Source organism: Mobula hypostoma, chromosome 9 (assembly GCF_963921235.1).
Source record: "Mobula hypostoma chromosome 9, sMobHyp1.1, whole genome shotgun sequence".
NCBI lineage: Eukaryota > Metazoa > Chordata > Chondrichthyes > Myliobatiformes > Myliobatidae > Mobula > Mobula hypostoma.
Genome location: NC_086105.1, coordinates 92,393,320 through 92,414,173, shown reverse-complemented (window position 1 = coordinate 92,414,173; position 20,854 = coordinate 92,393,320). Strand labels below are relative to the sequence as shown.

General features: G+C 40.8%; 1 protein-coding gene across 6 annotated transcripts in view; it reads right to left on the bottom strand.

The window, feature by feature from the left end:
- LOC134351859 (dual specificity mitogen-activated protein kinase kinase 6-like) overlaps positions 1 to 20,854 on the bottom strand; it is a 205,271-nt gene that overhangs the window by 69,731 nt on the left and 114,686 nt on the right. For 5 of the 6 annotated variants that reach the window (XM_063058686.1, XM_063058683.1, XM_063058684.1 and 2 more), the window contains 2 exons: positions 15,023 to 15,092; positions 4,930 to 4,978 (listed from right to left, as the gene is read on the bottom strand). In XM_063058686.1, coding sequence (XP_062914756.1) covers positions 4,930 to 4,978; positions 15,023 to 15,087 — 114 coding nt within the window. In that variant the 5' untranslated portion in view covers positions 15,088 to 15,092. The remainder of the gene's footprint in view (positions 1 to 4,929; positions 4,979 to 15,022; positions 15,093 to 20,854) is intronic. The other variant, XM_063058685.1, reaches the window with a different exon arrangement.

Genomic DNA, 20,854 nt, shown 5'->3' with positions numbered 1-20,854 from the left:
GTGTTGCTAAGGCGAAGAAGCCTTTCACTGTTGGTGAAGAATCAATTCTGCCTGCTGCTAAGGACATGTGCCGTGAACTGTTGGGAGAAGCTGCAGCTAACAAGATGGCACAGGTTTCTCTTTCAGCTACCACAGTTTTGAAGGAGAATCGATGAGATAGCGGAGGACATCGAAGCACAGCTGTTGGAACGGTTTAATGAGTCTGGTTTCACTACCCGAGTCAAAGAGGTTGCTCCTGAAAGCCAGTCTACACACTGTGTCACACACAGGGAAATGCTGGCTAGCCGAAAAATGTCACCTGATCTTAACAGCGTATTGAGTGACGTTGCTGAAGTTATCAATCACATCAAAGCAAAAGCCCTTAACTCACGTCCGTTTGAGCAGCTTTGTGAGGAAGTGGATGCAGAGCACAAATACCTTCTCTTACACACTGAAGTCAGGTGGCTATCAAGGGGGAGATCACTGGCCAGGAGTTTTGAGTTAAGAGAGCAGCTACAGAGATTTCTTTCAGGAAAAAAGTCACCACTGGCAGCACACTTCAGTGACGAGGAGTGGATAGCAAAACTCGCTTATCTGTGTGACATCTTCAACCTGCTCAGTGAACTCAAATTGTCACTTCAGGGGAGAATGACAACTGTCTTCAAGTTGGCAGATAAAGTGTCTGCTTTCACAGCCAAACTGGAACCGTGGGGACGGCGAGTGAACAGGGGCATATCTGACATGTTCCCTACATTAGATGGGAATCTGGGAGAGACTGAGGCTCACAGCTGGTGCGCGGTCACCTATCTTCGCTGTCGACAGAATACGAGCGTTACTTCCTAACCCCAAATGACCCAAGACATGGGTCCGTGATCCATTTGTGAATGTCCCCGGTGAATCATCCATATCAGTGTGGGAAGAAGATCAACTCCGAGCTTGCAAATGACGATGGGCTGAAAAGTTTGACATAACATCTCTTCCGGCATTCTGGATCAAAGTCAAGGCTGAATATCCTGAGATAGCCACGAAAGCACTGAAAACGATGCTTTCCAACATCATATCTCTGTGAAGCGGAGTTTTCTGCAATGAATGCAACGAAAACTAAATTGCGGAATAGACTGGACAAAAGGAACCCCCTTATGACTTATAATTGACTTATCACTATATTCATGCGAGGAAAATATGCGGTGTGTTTAATACTAAATTCGTTAGATAACTCCTTTTAGAAACAAAATTGAGTATATTAGCTACTGATAAGTAAGTTATAGTTGACTTATCACCTACATTCCAGTCGTGATTAACCCCCCCCCCCCACCACCCCGGTCGGCAAGAAAATCGTCAATATTAAACCGGTCCACGGTGCAAAAAAGGTTGGGGACCCCTGCCCTAAATAACCACTGCATGACAGACCAACTGCTAATGAACAATGAAGTTGCACCTTTTCTGGGCAGCAAAAAAAGTGTGTGTTTTGCATTTGTTTGGTGATCAGAGGGGTCAGTAAATGGTATTGGCGGGTCAGGTAAATGACCAGGGTGAGGGAGGGGGGAGGGATCAGCAAGAGTGGGATGAAAGGGTGGAGATGTGAATAGAAATGCAGGGAAGGGGTGGGGAGGAAGAATCACCATTTGGAATCACCAAGAAATCAGGGTTGGGGGAAGCAGAGGAGAGATGTAGATAGAAGCAGATAGTAAAGCCACCCTGAAAACAAATATATGTGACTTAATCCTGCCGTGGTCCACCATTACATTACAAAATCAAAATGTCACTTAACGCCCAATGATTGGGGTTTTCATTCCCTGGTTGTACAGTAGTGGGTGCACTGTGACAGCTGGGAGTAACACTCAAATATACAAAAGAACAGTTTTTAATAGGAGCTTTTGTATTCACATCTCAAAAGGCAAATAACTGATTGCTTCTATCAGCAGCTCAGACCGGTGATCTTTGCCCATATGGTAAAAGCAGCTAGTGCTCAATCTCAATATTAATACAAATACAGTAAAATAAGGAATACTTTGAGCTTCGAGAACATGGCTGTGATTGCCACTAACAGAGGTAGCCTTTACAAATTTTTCTTTTTTTTTTGGCGTGTGCCCGTCCGTGCATGTGCGATGCTGGCGGGACAATGTCTTTTTCATGCTTTTACAAGGCGCGGAGCAAGAGAGAGAGAGACTGTGTGGCGCTCCACTCCTCACACAGACATTTTGCAGTATCTTTCCCTTTATTTTACGAGGTGGAGTTGCGATATCGACACTCAACCCGGCAAGGATGGAAATTGTACTCGGGAGCGGACCCAGCTGGGTTCAAACCCAGGAACTTCCGCTCCAGAGTCCGGCGCTGATGCCATTACGCCACCGGCCGGCCCCCAATACAAATTTTTCAACAGCCTGCTATTCTTCCCTGGAAGATGCACCATACTTGGATTTCTTTTCTCAGGATTTTCTTTGATCATCTTAAGTGACTGTCTCTGAATGAGTATGCACTTCTATCGTGATCAAGCTGGTTTTAACTTAAACCCTTTGGTCTACAATTTCTTCTCAACATCATGGGCTGAAGAGATTGTACTGTGCTATACTGTTCTATGTCCTATCTTAAATTCTAACATGACCTCCATTTCTTTTTGATCCTTTTGCAAGAAAAAACACTTTCACCAGAATAATTCCAAGTTCACTGGCAATACACCCACATTTCTGTGGGTGGCCCCAGACAAGAAAATACACCAATCAGTCATTTTGAGTTGCTCCCATATTTCTCAAACATTTCACTACCTAAAAGTTAAACAATAATAATAATAATGCAAACAGGAACCACAGTGAAATGCCAGCACACAAGGATAATGACATTCACAAAATATTGATTTTTTTTTAAATTTCACCCACTTGTGCATATACTGAGTATATCAATGCCTTTGTCGGGACGCTTGCTGATCTGTTGAGATGGGATTGAAGAGCTTGCCCTATGAAGGGTGTTGATGGTTCTACACCCGTATTCCCTGGAGTTCAGAAGAATGAGGGGTGACCTCATCGAAACCTTTCGAATGTGAAAGGCCTTGATAGAGTGGGTATGGCAAGGATCGTGGAAGAATCTAAGACCAGTGGACACAGCCTCAGACCAGAGATGAGGAGGAATTTCTTTAGCCAGGGAGTGGTGAATCTGTGGAATTCTTTACCACAGGCAGCTGTGGAGACCAACTCTTTATGTATATTTAAGACAGAGGTTGATAGATTCTTGATTAGTCAGGACATGAAGGGATACAGGGAGCAGGCAGGAGATTGCGGCGGACCGGAAAATTGGATCAGCCATGATGAAATGGCGGAGCAGACTTGATGGGCCAAATAACCTAATTCTGCTCCTGTATCTTAGTTTTATGCACCACTGAGGCACTTAGGGAATTATAGAGGTCTATAGGGAATTTGAGCAGGACCTTCTTCACTCAGAGGATGGTGAGAGTGCGATATAAGCTGTCAGATGCAGGTTCAATTGCACATTCAAGAGCAGTTTGTATAGGTACATGGATGAATGACTGGGATATGGAGGGCTATGGGTCTTGCTGTGGATAGATGGGATTAGGCAGAAAACAAGCTGCATGGACTAGAAGGACTGAAAGGCACATTTCTGTGCTGTAGTGCTCTATGATACTACATCCAAATTACTGTTGACTTTTATCAATTTACAATGATTATGCATCAAAAGCACCCTCTGATTTTAAGTGCTTCGAAAAAAAGATCACAAAATGAAGTTCCTATTTTACTTGCATTTTATTCTAATAGGTGCCAAGCAATTATTAGCATGTAAATATAAACATTAGTTATATTAAGTTACAATGCATTGGAAATTTAGGCCTACATGGTCTTCAGCTTCGTGCTTAAGTTTCAATGGTTAAAGCAACTTAGCTTCTGGGTTGGTGTTTCTGTGACTCCACCAATTTTCTTTTAAGCCCAAGTAAAGCAATACAATATATATCATATAGTCCTTGATGTGTGGGTATATACTTGTATATACATACAAGCAATATATATTATATAGTCCTTGATGTGTGGGTATATACATACTTCTACACGAGAGAGAGTTCCAGAACTCTGACTCCATGATGGTGAATGGAGGGCAATCTACATTTGTATTTCCATGTCAGAATGAGGTGCGGCTTGGAGGGCAATTTCCAGTTGGTGGTATTCCCATGCTGTTATGTGGGAAATATTAGCTCTCATTTTTTTGTTATTACATAAAGCCATTCAGCCTGTCAAGTTGGCTCTTGGGGTATCTTCACAATTCCCATTCCACCATACTTTCCTGCAACCTCATCTATCACATACTCATCAAGTCCAACATATAACTCCCCCCCACCCCCAATTAGTGAGTCTATGGAAAGTGGGAGGAAACCAATGAACCAGGCTCCAAAACACACAAGTGAACCATGGCACCTGAACCTGTGAAATAACTGCATTATCTGTCGCACCACTGTGCCAACCTGTTGCAGCCAATTTGCAATTGCAAATTCCAACAGAAATAATAACTAAATAACATATGTTTTATTAATCATGATTGAGAGATTGATGATAAGGTTCCAAGATAACTCCACTTTGAAATAAAGGCACAATTTTTTTTTACATCCACCAGAAATGTTAGACGAGGATTTTAATATGCACTTTGAAATAAGAAGCATTTAACCTGAATGCTATTCACTGCTGAAACCTCTCAAGATCATTGCATAATCACTGTATATTGGAGCTTGGAACTACACAGATTTGCAGCACCCATTGCTGCTCTCCGTCAACAGTATCACAATCCATACATAAATTGAGCTATAAAACTGTACTTAAATAAATCAAACCAATTATACTTAAAGTAAACAACTCAGCCAGTAAATTGCAAACTTTGCATTATAACACTTAAGTAGAGGAATTATTTGCAATAAACTGGAGTTTAAAATAGCATGAAAAAAATAATCCTTACTCGATCTCCAATTGTAATGCACGCCTTTGAATCCAGATCTCTCGGTGGTCTAGAAAGTAAATATAAACGGAAATATATTTAACTCATCAGAAAACCTCACTAATTATACAAAAGCAATAAGACCACATGCTTAACAAAGCAACATGTGGGGTAGACTTATAGTGCCTTGAAAAAGTATTCAACCTCTAACTATATTCACATTTTACTCTCATTTTCTGAAGTTACAATATACTAAAGTAGCATTATTTTGAGCTAATTTATAAAACAGTGTGCATCAAATCAAAAGAAAACTTCCAAAACCTGTCAACAATTTACTAAAAATTAAAAACCAAAATTATGAGACTGAAAAAGTATTCACCACCTTGAAAACTACTCCAGTAACTTTCCTACTTTACCAATTCACACAATTTGTTGATGTAGGATCACCTGTTTTCAATGAATTCATAAGAATAAATACTCCTCTCAATGGATGGTCCAACAGTATAGTAGATTTTCAACAGAACAAACAAAAATAAAGGCTAAAGAGTATTTAAGACAAGTCAGGGAAATGATAATAGAAAAGCTGTGAAGGCATACAAGACCATCTCAAAGACACTGAACATCCCTCACTCAGTGCAGTCCATCGTGGAAAATTGAGAAAATAAACCACAACCACATTGCCTAGGTCTGGCCACCCCTCTAAACTTAGTTGCCGGAGAAGAATGGCACTTGTAAGAGAATCTACTGTGACACCAAAAGTCACCCTGAGTAAGCAGCTAAAATCAGTGGCTATAAGTGGAGATGAAGTTCACGGCTCCACAATCTCCGAGCCTTGCACAAAATCAGTATTCATAGAAGAGTGGCAAGGAAGAAGTCCTGGTTTAAAAAAAAACATTTAACTGCCCACAAATCTTTGCAAAGTGTCACAGAAGATTCAGTAAAGAAATGGAAGAAGGTCTTATGGTCAGATGAGACCAAAGTGGAGCTTTCTGGCCTCAACTCTAAGCAGCACGTGTAGCAAAAATCTAATACTACACATCAGCCAGGTAACACCATCTCTATTGTCAAGTATTGTGGAGGTAACATCATGCTATGGGGATGTTTTTCAGCAGCAGGGTCTGGAAATCTGGTCAGGATATCTGCTAAAGACAGAGATTCTGGATAAAAACCTGCTAGCCTCTACTAGGAAGCTTAAACAGAGGAGGAAATTCATCTTGCAGCAGGACAACGAACCTAAGCGACCATGGAGCATCTTCAAATGAAGAAAACTGATGTCGCTGAGTGGCCCAGTCAGTGTCCTGACCTTAACCCAATCAAACATCTCTGGCAAGACCTCAAGATTACTGTCCACCAGCACTGCCCAACTAACCTGATAGAGCTTGAGCAGCGTTGCAAGGAGAAATGGGCAAATCTTGTTCCATCATGTTTTACAAAGCTAAACGACTTATCCGAATAGACTACTGGCTGTAATAGCTGCAAGAGGTGGTTCAACTAATTACTGAGCGGGGAGGGGGTATGAATATTTTTGAACTGCTGACATTTCAGGTTTTGAATTTTTAGTTTTTCATGCTTTACAATTTTTCCTGCTTTTTGGGCTCCACTGTGGAAAATGGAGCATGTGATTCATGAATTTAAAAATTCTCAGTTAAATTGATTAACATCCCTGGTTGTAATACTCACTTATGTGAACAAAGGATTTGGGGCTGAATACTTTTTAAAAAGGCATTGTATGAAAGGTTTCAGAAAAGGGAAAAACTAAAAGATAGCATAGCCTTAAAATACAGAAGCAGTAAATTCCTGGATGTAAGGTATTCACTTTAAATTCGACGCACAAATACACACATTTCTTATCATCACCAACATTTGTGCTATGTCATATAACGTAGGTGATCATTGTCGTTGAGCATGATTGTTCTTGGCAAATTTTTCCATAGAACTGACTTGCCATCGTCTTCTTCTGGGCAGTGTATTTACAAGTCAGGTGAACCCTGCCATTATCAATACTCTTCAGAGATCATCTGCCTGGCATCAGAGGTCACACAACCAGGACTTGAGATATGCACCAGCTACTCATACAACAATCACCACCAACTCCCATGACTTCATGTGTCCCTAAATGGGGGCTAAGCAGGTGCTACACCTTGCCCAAGGGTGACCTGTAGACCAGCAGAGGGAAGGAGTGCCTTATACCTCCTTTGGTAGAGGCACATCTCCCATCTCACCATCCAACACTTCATATATAGTGTGCAAAAGCCACTGGAAAAGAGGTAAAGAACGAATTATGCAAAGTTCTCAGCAGTGCTAATAATAAAATCAAGCCACATCCAGACAGGTTTCCTGCTGAACTATTACCCTGAACAAGGAGTTAAGAATATTCCAAGCCACATCTCACTGCTTTTGAAATCTCTGTAATGGTTATGGTATTTCCATAAAATGAGACACTACACAATGTTCTCAAAGTCAAATTTCAATGTTAATCCAGTCAGCCTGGATATTAAACTGAGAAAGTTTCTGTGTCTCAATTTTTTTTGGCAGAATGAACCTGCACACATTTTTCAAACAGCTAGTTCAATCTGTTTCTAGGAAATGTCACCTACCACCCCCCCCCCACCCTTCCAATATGCAAACCAAAATAAAAACACAGAAGTCCAACAGACAGTGCTATCATTCTGGTAGGGAGTAGGCATGTCAGCAGAGCATGTCTGAATACTCAGTTCCCCTCAAAGGCACTTTGTATAAAGGCTGGGCTTCTTCCAGTTACACGGCAATTGGAAGACAGCCTGGCAGAACATCTTTAAAATGTAAGCAAATAGTTCTAATTTGGAGCACACTGCCCAAGAAGGTGATGCAAACAGATAACAGTTAAAGAAAATTAAGGTCAGATCAATTGGAAAAAACTGCAGGGTTAAACAGGTAATTTGTAGAGGAATGGGACTAATTGATCAGTTTATCCAAAGACCTAGCAGAGGCTATACGAACTGAATTATCTCCCTCTCTGCCAGGAAGTAAATTCAGAGGAACAAAAAATAGTGGTGTCTCTGGTGGATCCCTACAAGAGAGCAGGTATTCCCTTCTATTACAAGCAGCTTTATCGAGGAGCGACTAGGACTAGGAATCTGTCAAAATTACAACGGGACCAATTCCACAGCACCATTGCAACTGACAAAGCTATAGATTCATGGACTCACACATACTTGGTTGCTTTAAATATCAGACATGACACACATTTTTGACTGCATCTTTTTTCCATGGGCAAGTTTGTATAGGTCAGAAATTCACAAATCCTCCTTGGCCAATAACAAAATGACAACCTCTCGAAGCGATTCACATTTCTGATGATTCTTCATTAATAGTAAAAGAGTCCACTGTGAATGATGTTAGCCAGAGCACTGAAACATAAAGGGAGGGCTGATATTTCAAAACCTTGTCCACATTAAGTGGCAAGCTATCCATGCAACTTGCCAGGTGAGACAAAAACTGTTGCAAAATATTTTTATTTCCAGCCTGTAATAACAAAGGATTTCTGTCACAAACTCACTCAGCATTTGGAAAGTTTAACCAGCATCTGGTATGTCCAACTTTGAATTCCCAGGCTATTTTGGTTACCCAATCTGAACTAGGGTAGGAGCTACAGCTGGTCTTAGCACTTACTCTCATACCTGTTATTCTGCTAGGAGACACGGCACAATAACAGACACAATGACGCGAGAATTAAACATGGACCTACCAACATGTGGGCTTCAAACTTGCTTTACCTCCCAAAAAAGTCATGGCTCATATCCAACAGCATTTCCCTATCCAATTGCTACATCCTTGTTCTCCAAAAATCAATCTCAACAGCTGAGTATTCACAGCACACAGAAGGAAAAAAATCTCTAAAGGTTTATAGCCCTGCATTGTAATTTCTCTCTGGCACTAAAAAGCCAACCCATTATTCTGAAAGGATTAGCTTCAATTTGGGGCATCTCACATCAAAAGTACTAAGACCTTTGCAAAATCACTACAAATGTTTCTGGAGAAGGAAAAAGAAGTGTGAAGTTATAGCTTATTTTTGGAATACAACTAAAGTTGAGTTAATATGTGACAGATTTAAGAATTATGCAAACACTGGAAAGGAGAGCCAAGAACATTAAGTAACTAAATAGTTTCAATACTTTACCAATGTGCAACAACTATGACTTGTTAGCAATGAGTTGAATCATTCCAATTTTTTGCCTCAGCTATTTTTTTTTAAATATGTACATATTATTGAACATGCATAAAATCATACTTAAATCAAGACCGCTTTTGGCGCCAAGAATGTGGGACATCGATAAAAAAAATCTGTGGTCTAACATTCAAGTCTGATTACATGCAAGGTATTGATGGAAATAAATGGGTAAAATTAGATGATCATGCTGCACACAAGCTCTAAACTCTAAGGGTTAAGACAGCAAAGTACTGCTGGCACAATCACCAGCATACATTCTTGCATAGAACCTGATCATATGGAACTAGTTCAGTCTTCAGTCAAATTGATCTTGGTTAAGGTCATGATTTGGAAGTTTGAATTAGTCTACATTATCCCTGGACTGGAGCGGGAGAAACCAATGAAGTTTCCAATAGTTTACTGTCCAACTAATCCAGAAGAGCATATTGATTTCAGAGCTAGGAAAATACAGGATCAAAGTCAGCTCTGAAAATAGATCCTCTCGGGATTATTCACATAGGAATGTTTATTGTCCATCTTTGCATGATAGCTTGCCTGGAGAATAGTTGGCTAAAATAGTTCATTACTTAAATTTATGTCTAGAATAAAGACAAGATCAGATGGTAAGAAATACTATCCTAGGTGAACAGCTGGAATAGCGTGAGTCTTCTTATATTCATTCCAGTTTTAAAAAATCCAGCTTAGCTGGACAGATGTTCCAATATGTAAATATCTCAAGGCTTCCACCATTTTATAAATCATTCATTTAAGGTTTCGACCACAGGTTCGCAACCTGGAGTCCACAGACCCCTTGGCTTAATGGTATTGGTTCATGGCATTAAAAAAAAATTGGAAACCCCTGATTTGGAAAATTTACCCAAATAACTAAAATGGTGACAGGCCATTTCAGATGTGCTGGAATCATTAAATCTGCGCACATCATATGCTTTTCATGTCCAAAAGGAGCCACTTCAGATCAAAGCTGGGATTGGATGGGAAATATTGGTGAAGAGGCAAGAGCAGCTTGATTTGGGCCAGATAAATTTGTTTGTGCATGTTTTTTGTTTGTACTATGCTGAATTGATCTTGCGAAGATGCTGTCTGTACCACCACAGTTCTTCAGAAAGTGACACACGTGGATATTGATTACACTGTATCTGTAGCCTGGTCCAAAGTTGTAACTGTCAAACAATGTACCTGCATTTCTCCAACTGCATGACTTGGGCATCCACCAACCACCACTGCACAGTACCAAAAAAATTTATAAACTTACTGTTAACTACAACACATTTTGTATAAAATACTGCAAGATATGGTAGTTTGGGGTTGGATCTCTGTGGTAGAAACTGGAAAGACAAGTCTGTTTTTCAATGGGAGCACCAGTGCAAAAGAGAGAGAGAGAGAGAAATACTTCCATCAGTTCTGAAGCTGGAGCTCTCTTGCTCCTTCTATACACTGCATGTACAATTTTCCTTGAACTTCTACTTCCATTTCATCTGCTAGGCAGAGTCAAGGGCAGCACTGGTGGAAACTGATAGTTCATTACTAGACATTGTACACTGGAATGGCACTAAGTATAAATGTACCAATCTGCAAGTAGGAGGCACAAATAGTGGGGATAAGAACTACCTCAATGATCAGTGTTTTAACTCAAATTATTTAGCACACACAGAATATCAATGCCTTCATTATATAAAGTTGTTATATACTGTTCAAGTTAGCTGAAAAAGATGGTCAAAAAAAAGCTTTGGAAATTTAGCATATAGGAACCATGAGTGAATAAATTTCAAAGTACAAAGTACGCATACTAAATAGAACCTTGAGAATCATCTCAGCAGTTAAGAATGTACAAATACAAGAAGCTGCAGATGTTGGAATCTGGACTGAAACCAAACTACTGGAGGTACTCAGCAACCCACCTCCAAACCCAGAGATGCTGCATAACCTGTTCAGCGTCTGGATAGGAATGCGATGATAAAATATAAACTTGGAAAAATGTAAATTATTCAGTTTGGTAGGAAATACAGCAAGTTTTAAATGGCTAACAAATTCTGGAAACCTTGGCAACCAGAGAGACCTATTCATCATTATTGTATATGAATCATCGAAACTGAAAAGGAGATACAGGAAGAAATAAGAGCAAATAGTATATTAGTCTTATTTATAGAAGCTCCTGTAAATTTATAAAGATATCTTTCTGAAAATTTATAAGGCAATGGTAAACAGATACTTGGGTACTAACATGATTTCAGCAAATAGGGAACTACTCAAAGGAAGATTAAGTAGAAGAGACCGATGTTTCTCAAAATGTAGAGAAATATGAGATGGTCTTACTAAAGTATAAAAAATTCCTAAAGGGCTGTGTTGGGTAGATGCTGAGTGGTTATTTGTTCCAATTGATAAATCTCAATCAAGGGGATCACATTTGCAGATAAAAACCATTCAGAACTGAGAAAAGGAGAAATTTCATGGAGTAATGAAACTTCGCAATCATATTCTACAGAGGGTTACAACTATAATTTATTGTCCAAGCTGGATTGTGTTCAAATTATAGAGAGAATCATGAGAATTGCAGGAATGAGTTGACAATGGAGATAGTGTGGAAATGGTGGAAATAAGAAGTTGAGAGAGAAATTTATTCATCTATCTGAATAGCAGAGAAAGCTCAAAGGACCTACCATTCCATTATATACAAAAACAAGTCTTGGTGCAGCGAAAAGTTTCAGGTGAAGAATATAATTTATATTAAATAAATGGTAAAACCTCATCAGTAATCCTGGAATTGACAAATCAATTCTTATCATTCTCCCAGTCTGATCATTCTGCCCTCTCCTCACACTGGATTGACTAATTGCACAGCAGTTCCCAAAACTTTTGCATTTCCAGTATTTCATTGATCTTAAACAGTGGGCATTAGCATAGTCTCTTGTGATATTATCCTCTTTTCAACTGGGACTATTGGAGACTTTAGCAGCCAGAAGCATGGCTAGCTCTCATTGTTCATACACAACCCAGGACCATTCACCCATGGCCCGATACCTCCCCTCACCTCCCCTCCAGGAAGCACATGCAAGCACATACACATCAGGCAGTAAATACGAAATGTTCCGATAGGGATGTCCAATGTCTTTTGCTGGGTGGTGCCTTTCTCTGCAAAGACATCAGAAGGGATAGGTTAAACTAAAGTTACAGGGGGATAGGAAACAGAGCACAAGAGAAGACGGTGGAAAAGTTTTAGAGAATGATGTTGTTAAGCCTACATACAAGATCAGGGATCAAATGATTCAACATAGTGGGACTAATGTTCTGATCTGCATACCGTATTTTAATGGCTGGTACTGAAGGAAAGGCAGACAAACTTGAGGCATGGATCAGTAAATTTATCATCAAAATACATATGTCACCATGTGCAACCCAGAGATCACAGACTGTTGCAAGAAACATAAGGTTGTGATAATAGGTGATTTTAACATTCCACATATTGCCTGGATTCCCAGACAGTAAAGGGCCTGGATGAGCAAGAGTTTCTCAAGTGTTTAGGAAAGTTTCCTTAATTGGTACATCAAGGTCCCAGCTAGAGAGAGTGTGATACTAGATCTTCTATTAGGGAATGATACAGGGCAGGTGACAAGCTTGTATAGGGGAACACTTTGCATCTGGTGATCATAATGCCATTAGTTACAAGCTAATTATGGAAAAGGATAGGTCTAATCCTCAGGTTGAGATTCTAAATTGGAGAAAGGCCAATTTTAATGGCATCAGAAAGGATCTGCCAGGTGTGGATTAGGACAGGTTGTTTTCTAGCAAAGGTGTACTTGGTAAATGGGAAACATTCAAAAGTGAAATTTAGGGAGTACACAAGTTGTATATTCCTGTCAGAATAAAAGACAAGGATAGCAGATTTATGGAATATTGTTTTTTGATATATTCTGGCCCTGGCTAAGAAAAAGGAGGTGCATAGCAGGTATAGGCAAGCAGAAACAAATAAAGTAATTGAGTATAAGAAATGCAAAAGAATACTTAAGTCAAGAGGGCTAAAAGAAGATGCAAGGTTGTGCCAGCAGACAAGATGAAAGAGGACAAAATTGGTCCTCCAAAAATTCAGAGTGCTAATCTATACGTGAGCCAAAGGAGATGGTGGAGATCTTAAAAGGATTTTATACATCTGTATTTACTCAGGAGATGGACACAGAGTCTATAGAATTGTGGCAAAGTAGCTGCAAAGTCATGGACCCTATACAGATTAGAGAAGAGGAGATGTTTGCTGTCTTCAGACAAATTAGGGTAGATAAATCCCCAGGGTGTGACAAGGTATTCACTCCGATCCTGTGGGAGCCAAGTGCAGAAATTACAGGGGGCCCTCACAGAAATACTTAAATCATTGCCAGCAACAGGTCAGGTACCAGAGGATTGGAGGATAGCAAATGCTGTTCTGCTGTTTAAGAAAGGTTCTAAGAATAAACCAAGGAATTATAGGCCAGTGAGCCTGACATCAGTAAAGGGCAAGTTATTGGAAGGTACTCCAAGGGACTGGATATATAAATATTTGGATAGACGGACTGATTAGGGATAGTCAACATGGCTTTGTGCGTGGTTGGTAGTGTGTAACCAGTCTTAGTTTTTTTTGAGGAAGTTACCAAGAAAGTTGATGAAGATGAGCCAGTGGATGTCGTCTACATGGACTTCAGCAAGGCATTTGACAAGGTCCTGCATAGGAGGTTGGTCAAAAAGGTTCAGTCGCTTGACATTCAAGATGAGGTAGCAAATTGGAATAGACTTTGGCTTCGCCAAAGAAACCAGAGTGTGGTTGCAGATGGTTGCTTCTGAATGATCGCTGCTGGGTCCATTGTTGTTTGTCATCTATATCAATGATCTGGATGATAACATGATAAACTGTATCAGCAAATTTGCAGATGACACCAAGATTGGGGGTGAAGTGGATAGCTAAGACTATCCAAGTTTGCAGCAGGATCTTGACCAGCTGGAAAATGGCAGGTGGAATTTAATGAAGACAAGTGTGAGGTACCAGGGGAGGTATTACATGGTGAGCGGGAGAGCACTGAGGAGTGCTGCAGAGCAGAACTATCAGAGAATACACATCCATAATTCCTTGAAAGTGGTGTCACAGGTAAATAGGGTTGTAAAGAAAGCTTTTGGCACATTGGCCTTAATAAATCAATGTACTGAGTATAGAGACTGTATGTTATATTAAAAATTAAATGACCTTCGTGAGGCCTAATTTGGAATACTGTGCAACACACAAAAAAGTTGCCGGTGAACGCAGCAGGCCAGGCAGCATTTCTAGGAAGAGGTACAGTCGACACTTCGGGCGAGACCCTTCGTCAGGACTAACTGAAAGAAGAGTTAGTAAGAGATTTGAAAATGGGAGGGGGAGGGGGAGATCCAAAATGATAGGAAAAGACAGGAGGGGGAGGGATGGAGCCAAGAGCTGGACAGGTGATTGGCAAAAGGGATATGAGAGGATCATGGGACAGGAGGCCTAGGGAGAAAGAAAACAGGGAGGGGGGGAAAGTCCAGAGGATGGGCAAGGCGTATAGTGAGAGGGACAGAGGGTGGTGAGAATGTGAGAGGAGCTGCCGGTGCAAGTGGTGAATGCAGGGTGAATTTTAACATTAAAGAGAAATTTGGATAGGCACACGGATGAGAGGGGTTTGGAGGGTTATAGTCTGGATACAGGTCGATGGGATGAGGCAGATCAATGGTTTAGCACAGACTAGATGGGCTAAAGGGCCAGTTTCTGTGCTGTGTTCTATGACTCTAAGGACTTGTTACTTTAGACCCAAGACACCGCAAATCTGGTAAAAAGGGAGTTTTGCTACTTTTGTTTAAATGCACACAGCCACAAGACAAACAGAGACACACAACATGGACATGCAAATCCAATTTAATAATGGGTCATCTTACGTTGGGCTGGTAACTGGCTGTTTGAAGACTTCATCTGAGATTTTTAAATTAGGTTTATTTCTCATTTTTCCTGTGAAGCAAAACAAAAAAAATGTCAAAAATCAAATGAGTGACAGCTTTCTCATTAAATTCATATCTGATCAACTAAGAAATTAACCAGACACTTTGGTTTGACATAGGATTTTAATAAATAAGATACAACTTATATACATTGATGCATCAAAAAAAATGGTACGATTTGATTATTTGATCCCTCCCTATGTCCCCTGCAATTTTTTCCATCTGCTTCCATTGCCTTCCTGCCGCTGTACAGCTAAACAAGCCTGCTTTTCACTGCAAAACCAGCAAATCACAGCCAACAAATCTACACCATTCCTTATCACACAAACCTATCTTTATCGACAGCTCAGCAGTGGAATGGATGGGTAGTTTCAAGTTCCCAGATTTCAACATCTCTGAAGATCTAACCCGAACGAACCCAATATATTGATTCAATTACGAAGAGGGCACTCCAGCAGGCTATATTTCATTTGGAATTTGAGGATGCCACCAAAGACACCAGCAAATTGCTACAGACGTACTGTGGAAAGCATTTGAACTGTTGTATCACTGTCTGGTATCTATCTGCTGCACATATTATTTTCTCCTTACTACCATCAGTGAAGTGGTACAGTAGTCTGAAGACACACACATTGTTTCAGGAACAGCTTCTTCCCTCAATCACCAGATTTCTGAACAGACAATGAACCCATGAACTCTACATCACGATTTTTGCTCTTTTTTTAAACTACTTATTTATCTCTTGTATGTTCTTATACATACACACACACGTAATGTATAATACATACACATACTACCTACATGTATACACACCCACTCAGTGGCCATTTTATTAGGTACGAGTGGAACCTGCTGAAGCCCATTCACTGCGAGTTTCAATGTGCTGTGCATTCACAGACGCTCTTCTGCACACTATGCAACCCATGTTTATTTGAGTTAATGTTGTTTTCCAGTCAGCTTCAACCAGTCTGGCCATTTTCCTCTGACCTCTCTCATTAACAAGGTCACAATGTAATTTTTCTGCATCATTCTCAGTAAGCCCTAGAGACTGTTCCAGTAGATCAGCAGGTTTTGAGATACTCAAACCACTCTGCCTGGTATCAACAACCATTCCATGGTCATAGATCACATTTCCTCCCCATTCTGATGTTTAGTTTGAAGAACAACTGAACCTCTTGATCATGTCTGCATTCTTTTATTGTACTGACTTGCATTGAGTTGCTGCCACATCATTCATTGATTAGATATTTGCATTGATGAGGTGTACAGTATCTAAATTGGACCGGGGGGTGGGGGGTGGGGGGTGGAGGGAAGCACTTAGAGTGTTAGTGTGAATGTAAGAATCTCTCACACAGTCTGTGTGTATTTCTCTGCATGATATTACATTTTATACTGCAAATCATAATATACAAATATGTCTTGTAATTTATCATATATATTACATAATAACATGCATGTGTGATAGTAAACCTCATTCTGATTCCATTTTACCTCTTTCATAGTCCAACTTTGGCTCCTCCCCTTTCCATTGCTATCTGCTGTACATAGTGACATTTTCCCTTGACAAAGGATTAGTTGCTTTCTAAACATGTTAGGACATTCTGTCACTAGCACAAAGTAGGCATTGTCAAACAGTTTATACAACATCAATTCAAGAATGAGTCACAACTTCCTCTAGATCAGTGGTTCCAAAGCTTTGGGTTACCACCCCCTTGGCTTCAAGACCACATCCCCAGTGCCCCCTCTCCCTTTCCGGTCATTACATAAGAACTGTAACGATTTTTGATTTACGATGCACAGTGAAAGAAAATGGGAACTGCAAATCCACAGCGGTGACAAATAATTGCGAAACTTATTCAAATCTATTTAAAGGTAAAATAAAATTAATTACAGCAAAAATAATTTTCAACTACTTTTAGAGTGTACATTAGTAGTCCAATTATTCACTGCTTCGTTGCTGTTTCACCTTTCAATGATACTGACGGGTCTGGTGCATTGATACCAGCTTCTCAACATCAGGCTGAATGTCACTCAGGACTCTCAGATCCTTATGTTCAGTAATTTACAGTCTGTTTTGTTGCTTTGAAAGAAGTTGGGCAACAGCACTGAAACCACACTCCACTAATACGATGTTGGAAAGACAATAAAGAATGTCACAATCATTTTCCCCAGAACAGGATAGTGTTCAGATTTCTTTCTGCAGCCAAAAGACTTAATATAATTTTGTGAACCTTGGTTTCAGCTCAAAGTCATTTTGTAGTGGGATCAGTTTTTCCTCCATCCTTGTTAATTCCTCATTACAAATGTTCAAGAATGGATTTATTGCCCAACTTGGATCAAGGGAAGATCATGAAATCTCTCTGACATGTCCTAATGCAGCTCACCCACCCAGCTGGGCATAAAGCACTTGAAGTTCATCATCTGGTATTCTTTCTTTCTCTTCCAACTCAGAGGGGCTTGGAAATTGGAAAAGGTTGCAACAGCCAATGTTGCACTTAAGTAGGGTTAACTTGGACAGAAATATGGAGACGACTGATTTGACTTTGATAAGATTCACATTTCCTTGCAACTGAAGATTGATTTCATTAAACTTTGCAAATAATTCTGACAAATAAACACATTAGACATTGCTCAAGTTTATTACTCAATTAAGCATTCAAGTCTTCAAAGAACTTTAGTTTCAAAAGCACACAGAAGTGTCTTAGGCAGTTTTGTTTTCAGATCAAGCGTTTAAACTATTCATCATTCTCCAAACAAAGATCTCAAATTAGTCAAGAATTGAGAGCATGGGACTTGATTTTATTTACCACTGTGATAATAGTATATAATGATATGTGCTAGCCGATCACTTAAGTTTTTTGCAACAAGATGGTGTCTGTGAATTACACAGTGAATGGTAAACAAGTTAGGTAAGGTTTCTTTCAAGAAAGTAATAATCCCATGGTGGGATCCTGTAATTAATGACACCATCTGTTCCACAAGAACATTGGTGAGTGGAGTGTCATCCTCTCAAACCTCAACACCTGAAATATTGACCAGACCCCCTCCGCCCCCCTCCCCCATATACATTTCTAAAGTAAAATGCTGGAGAAACTCAGCAGGTCAGGCAGCCCCATGGAAATGAATATAAACTGTCAAACGTTTCAGGCCAAGACCCTTCTTCAGGACTAAAAAGGAGGGCGGAAAATGCCAGAATAAGGTGGTGGAGGAGGAGAAGGATAAAAAGGTGATAGGTGAAGGTGGGTGGGAAAGATAAAGGGCTGGAGAGGAAGAAATCTGATAAGGAGAGGAGAGTGGACCATAGGAGAAAGGGAAGGGATCCCAGTGGAAGGTGATTGGCAGGTGAGAAAAGGTACGAGGCCAGAACTGGGAATGGAAGGAGGGGGTATTTTTTTTATATATAAATCAAAAGGAGAAATCATTCTTCATGCCATCAGAGGCTACCCAGACAGAATACAAGGTGTTGCTCTACCATCTCAAGGGTGGTCCCATCCTGGCACAAGAGGCGGCCATGGACCGACACGGGAATGGGAATCGGAATTAAAATGTTTGGCCACCGGGAGGTTCCACTTTTGGCGGATGGAGCAGAGGTGCTCAAAGCGGACCCCCAACTCACCAAAGCAGAGGAGGCTGCGTCAGGAACACCAGACAAAACAGACTACCCCAACAAATTCACAGGTGAGGTTTTGCCTCACCAGGAATGACTGTTTGGGGCCCTGAGTGGGGGTGAGGGAGGTGGCGAACAGCAGGCGTTGCACTTAGGCTGCTTGGGTAACAGCTATGTTTGGCGTTTGAGATGGTGGAAGCTGCAGAGACGATGTGTTCGATGTGGAGGCTCACGGAGTGGTAGGCAAGGACAAAAGGGACTCTAACACCATTAAGGCAGCAGGAAGATGGGGCAAGCACAAATGTTCAGAAAGTGGAGGAGATACAGGTGAAGACAACATCAATAATGGAGTAAGGGAAACCCTGTTCTTTGAAGTAGGAGGACACCTCTGATATCCTGGAGAGGAAAGCCACATCCTGGGAACAGATGCGGTGGAGACAAAGGAACTGAGAAAAGGGAATAGCATTTTCATAGGAGATAGGGTGGGAAAGGGTATGTCGGTTTCTAGTCCCCTTGCAAATAACAACCCTTGAACCATGCTTTCATCTTTTACGAAGCGAACATAACCAAGAAGCAAAGGTTCACTGCCCATCAATGTTGGCTCATTCAAGTGTACAGCAAATTCTGTTATTCTAGGAATGTTGCATAATGTGTCTTCTGCACTTTAAGACAGTTCGTCCATTCATCTTTGAACAGAGTTAAAGCTGAGTGGAATCACTTGAATTATTTGGTCTGGTGATCTATGCAAGCCTGTACTTTGCTGACAAGATGCTGGGTAGAGGACGTCCACCAATGCCATATTTAAATTGGTTGACAACATCACTGACCAACACACAGGAAATCAGCATATAGGAAGGAGATTGAAAATCTGGCTGCGTGGTGACACCACCACCACAATAACAACCTCTCCATATCAGCAAGATTAAGGAGCTGATTACTGAGTTCTGGAAGAGGAAACCGGAGGTCCGTGAGCCTCTCCTCATCAGGGGATCAGTGGTGGAGAGGATCAGCAACTTTAAATTCCGCTGTGTTACCATTTCAGAGCATCTGTCCAGGTCCAGCAGCCAAGTGTCATTATGAAGAAAGCACAGTAGCACCTCTACTTTTGTAGAAGTTTGTGAAGATTTGGCATGTCATGTAAAACTTTTGACAAACTTCTACAGATTCCGGTCGAGGGTACATTGACTGGTTGCATCACGACCAGGTATGGAAACACCAATGCCCTTGAATGGAAAAGCCTACAAAAGCAGTGGATATGGCCCAGTCCATCAAGGGTAGAGCCCTCCCCACTACTGAGCACATCAACATGGATTGCTGTCGCAGGACAGCAGCATCCATCAAAGACACCCAACATCTAGGCCATGCTCTCTTCTCACTGTTGCTATCACCAAGGCGACACACGAGCCTCAGGATCCACACGATCAGCTTCAAAAACAGTTATTACCCCTCACTCATCAGGTTCTTGAACCAGTGGGGATAACTTCACTCAATCCATCACTGAATTGTTCCCACAAGCTATGGACTCACTTTCAAGGACTGTCCATCTCATGTTCTCGATATTTATATATTATTATTTGTTTTTCTTTTTGTATTTGCAGTTTGTCTTTTGCACATTGATTGTCCATCCTGCTGGGTGTGGTCTTTCATTGATTCTATTGCGTTTCTTGTATTTACTGTGAATGCCGGCAAGAAAAGGAACCCGGACGGTTTCATTGCCTTACTTGAAAAAACATTTTTACACAACAGACACATTGGCTACTGTTTGTTTGGTGCTGGTACATTTCCACATTTTAGATACTCCATACTATACTATACTGTCTACATTTCCTATTTGTTTGGTCTTCTGCCATTTTCGTTATAGATTAACAATCACTGTCAATCGCATACTGTTTCAATCCAACCTCAAGCACTGCAATCAATAAAGAGGAAAGTTATGGCATCATAATAGCTCAAGCACAAATCTGACTCTCTGCCTGAAAGTACATTAAGTGGGGCAGTGAGGTGTATGGGGTGTCAGGGAGGGGTAGCACCTCTGGTGGGGGGACATGTCACGTCCTTTTCAGGCAGTTTGTCTACCTTTGGTCCTCACCTGGCACTCAGCTCTCACCTGTGGCTCCCCGTAGCTGTTTGTATGCGACAGCAGCCACACCCCGGGCAACGGCCTC